The sequence below is a fragment of the Pinus tabuliformis genome, chromosome 6 (genome assembly GCF_031772625.1).
Source record: "Pinus tabuliformis cultivar Carrire ecotype Pingquan chromosome 6, CPIR1, whole genome shotgun sequence".
NCBI classification, from domain to species: Eukaryota; Viridiplantae; Streptophyta; class Pinopsida; order Pinales; family Pinaceae; genus Pinus; species Pinus tabuliformis.
Window position 1 is genome coordinate 165993087 of NC_142292.1, and position 7612 is coordinate 166000698.

At 36.9% G+C, this 7612-nt stretch overlaps 1 protein-coding gene across 1 annotated transcript; it reads right to left on the bottom strand.

Annotated features, from left to right (window-relative positions):
- Positions 1-3166: 3166 nt before the first annotated feature.
- Positions 3167-4067, bottom strand: LOC149257897 (uncharacterized). The gene has a single exon (XM_089370323.1). It carries the CDS (start codon positions 3944-3946, stop codon positions 3245-3247), a length of 702 nt encoding a protein of 233 aa, XP_089226449.1. The 5' UTR covers positions 3947-4067; the 3' UTR covers positions 3167-3244.
- Between the last annotated feature and the right edge of the window lie 3545 nt (positions 4068-7612).

Consider the following 7612-nt stretch of genomic DNA (forward strand, 5'->3'; position numbering starts at 1 on the left):
TCCCTCAGACCCCTTTCCTGAAACTTCTCCTTCCCTACTGGAATGGGCTAGCTCCTCAGATCTTCTCCTTGCAACTTCTTCTTTCTCTGTTATCAGCAATGGTGTTCCTTCATCAGGTACACTATTGAATACTTCTTCTGCTACTGGAAGGGTTTGCTGTGTTGAATCAACAAGAGGTACTGTGGATAGCACTGGTTGTTCAACAAATTTTCCCTTTGATTTTGTTCGTTCTTGCCCTCACAGCAGCACGAGAAGATGCCTCTGATTCATATTTTGCGATGATTTGTTGGATATAAGTGTTCCTTCCCAAATCCTGTCCTCCTTTCTTCGGGGATTTTCCTCTGCCCCTTTTATTCGAATCTTTGTTCATGCAAGTTGGTGAGAGGGAAATATATAAATTAAATCACTATGCTTAGGACCTAGAGTAGGGTGTCAAAATACCATTCCCTCCCCACGACAAGAGGTTGGGTTTTAACAAACAAGAAAAGAAAACGACTAAAAAGAAATCTAGGGTTCAGGACCTAGAGCAGGGTGTCAAAAGACCATTCCCTCCCCAGGATGAGAAATCAAACAAGAAAAGAACACGCATAAAAGGAAATCTAAAGCTCAGGACCTAGAGCAAGGTGTCAAAAGACCATTCCCTCCCCAGGATGAGATATCAGGTTTGTAAACAACTCAGGAAAATTTAGAACAATTAACCAAAGCAAGAAACTCGGCCCAAAAACAATAAAAACAACAGAAGCCAAAATACTAAGCTCAAGACTTAGAGTAGGGTAGCACTTCCCTCCCTGAGACGAGAGATTAATCCTTCGGTCAATTAAGATCGTGTCTTACACCTTGTTAGCCTTCCCCAAAAATGGTGCCAAAATGTTGGTGTTCGAGTGTGAATACACTATTCTACCCTTTTGCACATTAATTCATCAATCCGAGTGCATACAATTTCCAAGGTAACGCGCAAGATATATGCAGTGGCAAGGTTAAAATCTAACATCTACCAAGGATTCGCAGCTAAGAATCAAGCATCGTTGTAACAGTAATTAAAAATAAATTGCAGAACTTAAAAAGGCATTCACAACAATCAATAAATATATGTAACAAAAATAAGAAATTAACACACCATTATAGAAACAACACACAAAAAGGAAATGCGCAGCACCTAATCAGAAGAGCGGGCCCAACTCTCTAGTCAAGGCTACGTTAACTCACAGCTAAGAAGACAACAATAACTTGCTCATATTTGATTAATATATAAAGGATTGTCACAATATTGTCTCTGCGCGACCAACCCATCGCACATAAATAAAACCCCTTTTATACAAATACATGGGAGCGACATATTCCCCAAATCTAGCAACTAATTCCCAAAAATATACAATTGTTTAGAACAAAAACTAATTGCCAAGAGAGAGAACAATAAAGATTCAAAATAGGCATGGAAGCAGCTAAGAGTTGGTTATGTTGTTCCAGCGTTGCCGAACAGCTGCTGTAAATGAGGGACTGATGCTGCAAGTTGTGAATACAATACTTGTTCACCGGAATCTACGGAAATAAAAAAGTTTAGCAATTCACATAGGAAAATCCCCCGTTACCTTACTTCATCAATTAAATATTCTAAGAGACGTTAGAAGGGAGGGTTACCTTGTAGGTTTATCACAATTAATGCATATCATTTGGTGCAAAAAGGATGAAAGGAAAGGTGAAAATGTAAGGAAAAGATAGGCAGATTTGGTGCCCAACAACAACAACAACAATAATAATAATAATAATTTTGAATAACTGTGCGGAAGAAAACAACTTACGATACATTCATACAAATTTTCTTAAGGTAAGGGTTTTTCAGTTTGTGTTTTATGCGATTAAATATTTGGATAGATTTCATTCATATTTTTTTTAGTAAATTATTTGGCAATGTTTATAATTAAGATATTACCAATAATATATAATAATAATAATAACAGTTGTTATCTCAAAATCAGATCCTGATAGGCTGTTGGTCAGGTTGACTCTAAGTAACTATTTCAGACCTACTTTAGGTTGAGGCTTAGCCTCCTCAACCTGAGAGGGCTCTCTCTTAAAGGATTAATGATTTTGATTAAAGATAAGATGGCTAACTCTTATAGAACAACTGTGAAAAATATGAATGCTGGAAATACATTAAAAAAATATCCATTGGGCTTATGGAGTCAACAACACCTCAATATAACAGTGAACTCAACCTTACATAGAAGTTAGGGCACTCAGCATTTAGACATTCAGAACATAACTCATATAGGACCACAGTTTATAAATGCATACAGGAAATCAGAGCACATTCAGTGAATTCTGAGTGATTATACATCTATACCACTGTAAAAATTATGGAAAGGACAAGATCACATATTCTGAACATAAGAAATCCTTCATGAATCCTGAGAAGTAAAGTCAAAATTATATTACTGAAAATGAGTCTTTACATAAGCCAAATACAAGCTGTATCATAAAATTTTCCAACCCTGATTACATTGCTGTTTCAGCTATATATAGAGTTCTTATTCTAACTGATCGAGATTCCTCATCAAGCATGAGGGGAATTCGAAAACTACTTCTAATGACACCTATTAACCCTTTAACTAACTAATAAATACAACTGATTACTAATTGACAGCTCTGGAATCCTAAAACAATTAGGATTCTAATTCTACTAGATCTTCTAGACATCTAAATCAAATGGGACTCTAATTCCATAACAGCCTTGGTCTACAATCATTTTCGTTCTCTGACATCTGGTTCCCTTCTGGCGGTGGCTGTGATGGACCTTTAATGCTTCATGTTGCTCTTCAATATCACATGTTTTCCAATGCCCTGAAATATAGGAAACTACCCCTGTTTACTGGTCTTTAGTTTTCCTCAAAATATTCGAATCCAAAGAAGAATGTCCTTTATCCTTTAATTACCCAAAATGGAGCAGACTGCCACGTCCTTGATGTGTTTTCCACCGTTTTCATGTACCTGTGTGATGACAAAACCTTTCAAAAAGATTTGCCGCTTTGTCAATCATAATTGATCAACTGAATTGTAACATGCAGCTACAGCAGTTTCGTAGCGCGCTACAAAACTGCTGTGTAATTTCAAAAGCATAGTCTTCCTTTCATAGCTAAATGATCGCCACTGTTCATGGCTTAAGACTGCTCTTCTCTAATTACAAAATTTGGATGTTTGACCTCATTACAGCTGGCATTTCCATAATGCAAAAACAACAACCATCTTATTCAAGCTTAACTCTGTCCAAATCACTAATAATCTCTTCATACTTGATAATGTGACGCATAAAGTTATCAACGTATAGCTTTGAAGACTTTGATTCAATAATATGAACAATATCCTCATCAATATAAAAGTCAACATCCGCATTTGATATAATTCTTCCATCATGATCAATTGCATGAGTCTTATGCTTGTATGTCATAAGAGTTGTCCTTAAGGTAGACTCATCAACGTCCATAAAATTCGCGAGCTTTTCCATTGAGATGGATGTATACAACTTCAAGAAGCTCCGTAGACCTGACAAAAGTTGTTTCTGTCTTACTTCTGATAAGAACAGCTTCAACTGAAGCCTATATGCATCCTGGTTATAATTTACAAGAGCTTCATCATAGTTTGGTACTGAAGGAGTAATAAATTTAGGACAGGCATATGAAAAAAGTTCGTCATACATAGCCTCATTCCTTCTCTGCATTCTTGCCATCTTCTCTCCATACTTCTCTTTCAGCTGATCGTTCACATTTTCCTCAACAAGCTTCATTTGTGGACAGATAGAGAGGCATATAGCCAATAGAGCATACATCTGTTCATTTTTCTTCAGAATTTGGTCAAACTGTGGAGACTTTTGATGGAACTGTTTGGTCTTTATTATATACAACAGAACTTGATTGAAGGCCCGTATTGCCTCAACATACCTTCTCAACATAAGGTTGGCGAATCCATAATAATAAATAGTTGTGATATGGCTTCCAATCACTGAATTGTAGACACCTGTCTGGTTAACATCTATAGGTGCCAAGCACTTGACTCCACTGTAATAATCTCCAAGAAGGCAATGTACACAAAGTAGACCAATAATACTAAATTATCCCAGAACCTTCAGAACATTGCTTCCTCCATTGTAGTCATATCCATCAGTTGCAGTAAATGTTAAATTACCTTCTTTCTCTTCCTCTAGGATCTGTATGATCACAGACTTCTCAACGAGAGCCGATGATCACAGACTTCTCAACGAGAGCCTGTAAATAGTTGAGCACACTATAGACATTCCACACCTCATCGAATTCCCGCAGAAAAGCTAGTTCTTGATCTGTCTTGTTCCTGAGCTTAGCACGATACTGACAAAACGACTGGAACTGATAAATAAACTCATCGATCATATCCCAGAGCCATTGATTTGGTAACTGCATGTTAACCACGCCGTGAACAATGACCTGAAAAAGACTACAATAATTGTCCCAGGATTCGACCCGCTGCTTCAGATTTGGGGACAGCCTCGCATAAAAATGGCGGAACCACATTTCTCTGTAAAGCAAACAGAATACATGATCGTTGTCAACGAATGAAGCAATGGCCTCCACCGAGGGCCACGGAGATCCCTTGAACATTCGTTCGCTCAGCTTCAGATAGAGATTGCCATTTAATGATTCTCCTCCTTTATCCAATCGTGTTATCATTGACTGAATTTCTGAAATAATATCAAACAAGTGACCATTCTTCAGAACAATAGAGCTTGCTAGACCTGCACCCACAAGGATCATAAGAATTTCTGGAAGTAAGAATTTGAGAAGAAACCAGAGTTTGTGAAAACTTTTTTGAAGAGGTGTGCCGGTTATAAGAAGCCTGTAGTTGGTGTAGTAGATTCTCATAGTCTTTGCAAGAAGTGAACTTCATTCTTTATTAGATGCGCTTCATCAATAATAATGTATCGCCAACTGAAACGTTTAAGGGCGGTCTTTGAGTATGACCATGATGGCCACATCCATACCGCAACTCTCTGCTTGGCGGTGATCAATTTTTCTTGCCATCTGTCATATGTAAGGAGTGCCATTTGACCCAGCAATACCAATTTTGTCCATATCTTAAGAAAGATAAGCCTAAAAGCCTAATCCTGATAGAGAAGAAAAATGTGACTTTCATCTACAGGAACCTGCAGAGGGACTAACACCAAACCTTTATAACAACTTAAAAATTGATGTTCAGAATTTAAAATATTTTCCTTGAGTGATAACAGGTGGCTCCACTAGGGATAGTGTGCCCTTGTGGTATACTAAGAACTTGTAGCTCCAGTGCCGCTATCCATCCTCTGGAAGAAAACTCTGAACCTCTGCCCAATTTTCACCTCAAGCCTTTTATGTTTTCTGAACGAAGAATTCAAACTGCACCTACTGAAATAGATGCTCAGTCAACCTACCCTGAGCTTATTTGCACATTCCTACCTACCCTATCGACTGCATTCTCCAATTGTAGCTCAAGGAACATGAAACTTCCAATGAAGCCAATCATCAATCTGATCTGAAACTTGGATCTCCTTACTGTGCTTGAAGCATAAATAAACCAGATACTGAAATAACCAAGGAAGCATGAGGTGTAACTGTTCTTCAAGATGAACATATAATTGGAAGCTTGAATAGTAAATCTTTTCCATGTAGTCAGCTATAGGGTCAAAAAACACATGGTTAGTTTGATGATTCTCATAACATTCTATATCTTCAAACAACTGATCCTCAGCCACACCAAATTTATTTGATATGCTATCCAATTGCCTTTCTAAATGATGCCCACAAACAATGTAATTTTCTTCATTATAAAGATCATTCTTTGATGCAAGCTGCTGCAAGGAATCACAAAAATGAACAACCTTTTCCTCCGCCTGAGGGTCATAGAAAATTTCCTCCAGTATTTCTTCTTGCTGTGTGTAATCATTTTCATCTTCATTATGATTCGAAGACTGAGAAGTCTGCTGCATCTCTACATCAATCTCAGAGGATGTAATATGATTTTCATAAGTAAATCCCTGCTGATCTTCATGCTGCATTTCATGAGATGTTATACTTTCTTCTTGGTGCTGAAATGCATTGTTATGAAGAGCCTCTAAAATTTCTTCATCCATAAATTCATCATCATCATAACAATCCTCCAAGTACTGAATAAGACTTAAAGAATGTCTACAGCAATCTTTGAGCAACAATAAGGAAGGATGACATTCTTTATACATGTCATAGAACACATCATGGAAATCAGCAAGAGAATATAATGAACCATTTTCCAAACTTTTATACCAAGACCATGCTTTTCCTTCTAAAGTGGTCATAAACATCCTCATGAGACAATCCTCAGGAAAGTGAACCTTAAGACTGCGTACATGCATATGAAACCTAACCAAATGAAGAGCAGCATTGTCTTTCTTTTCATCTTTGAATATCGGAAGATCCTCTAACCAATCAACCTTTGGCATAGGATTTGGAAAACCAGGGATATGAGACTGATTCATAGGAGCATACCTGGCATTCATTCTTGCAGTGGAATTCATCTTGAAACTTCATCAAGCTACTGATCTTCTATTAGTGGATTCACCTTCCAATTTCTTATTCGATGTGTGGAGTCGCCAAGGTAGTTTTGCAACCTCAAAATGATGTCTGAGCTCTTGCTACCTTCAGAAGTTCAGTCTCTTGATTTCGGGAATGAATAATCTTCGACTCCCGGCAGACGCACCAAAATGTTATCTCAAAATCAGATCCTGATAGGCTGCTGGTCAGGTTGACTCTAAGTAACTATTTCAGACCTACTTTAGGCTGAGGCTTAGCCTCCTCAACCTGAGAGGGATCTCTCTTAAAGGATTAATGATTTTGATTAAAGATAAGATGGCTAACTCTTATAGAACAACTGTGAAAAATATGAATGCTGGAAATACATTAAACAACTATCCATTGGGCTTATGGAGTCAACAACACCTCAATATAACAGTGAACTCAACCTTACATAGAAGTTAGGGCACTCAGCATTTAGACATTCAGAACATAACTCATATAGGACCACAGTTTATAAATGCATACAGGAAATCAGAGCACCAAGGAAAATTTTAAGGAGGGAAAATTTTCATGAAGTTTAAAAATATTGGCGAATCTCACTAATCTCTAATATGCAAATTATAAAATGTTTATTGATATATTTGTAAAGTTATGCAAAATTATAATGATTTTATATATAGTCTCTACATAATGTTGGCGATTTTTAAGGTAAAATAATTTTATATTCTAAAATTTGGGCGAATCATTTTTTATAAAAATTGGAAATTGGCGAATCTTTTTGTGGAAAAATCATGGAAAATTAGCCCATTGGGCGAATATTAGCCCCTAAAATTTTCCATGCAGAGCACATTCAGTGAATTCTGAGTGATTATACATCTATACCACTGTAAAAATTATGGAAAGGACAAGATCACATATTCTGAACATAAGAAATCCTTCATGAATCCTGAGAAGTAAAGTCAAAATTATATTACTGAAAATGAGTCTTTACATAAGCCAAATACAAGCTGTATCATAAAATTTTCCAACCCTGATTACATTGTTGTTTCAGCTATATATAG

What these genes read in the sequence shown, in the direction of transcription:
- LOC149257897 (XM_089370323.1), bottom strand. Translation starts at nt 3,946, where the DNA reads ATGTTGAGAAGGTATGTTGAGGCAATACGGGCCTTCAATCAAGTTCTG.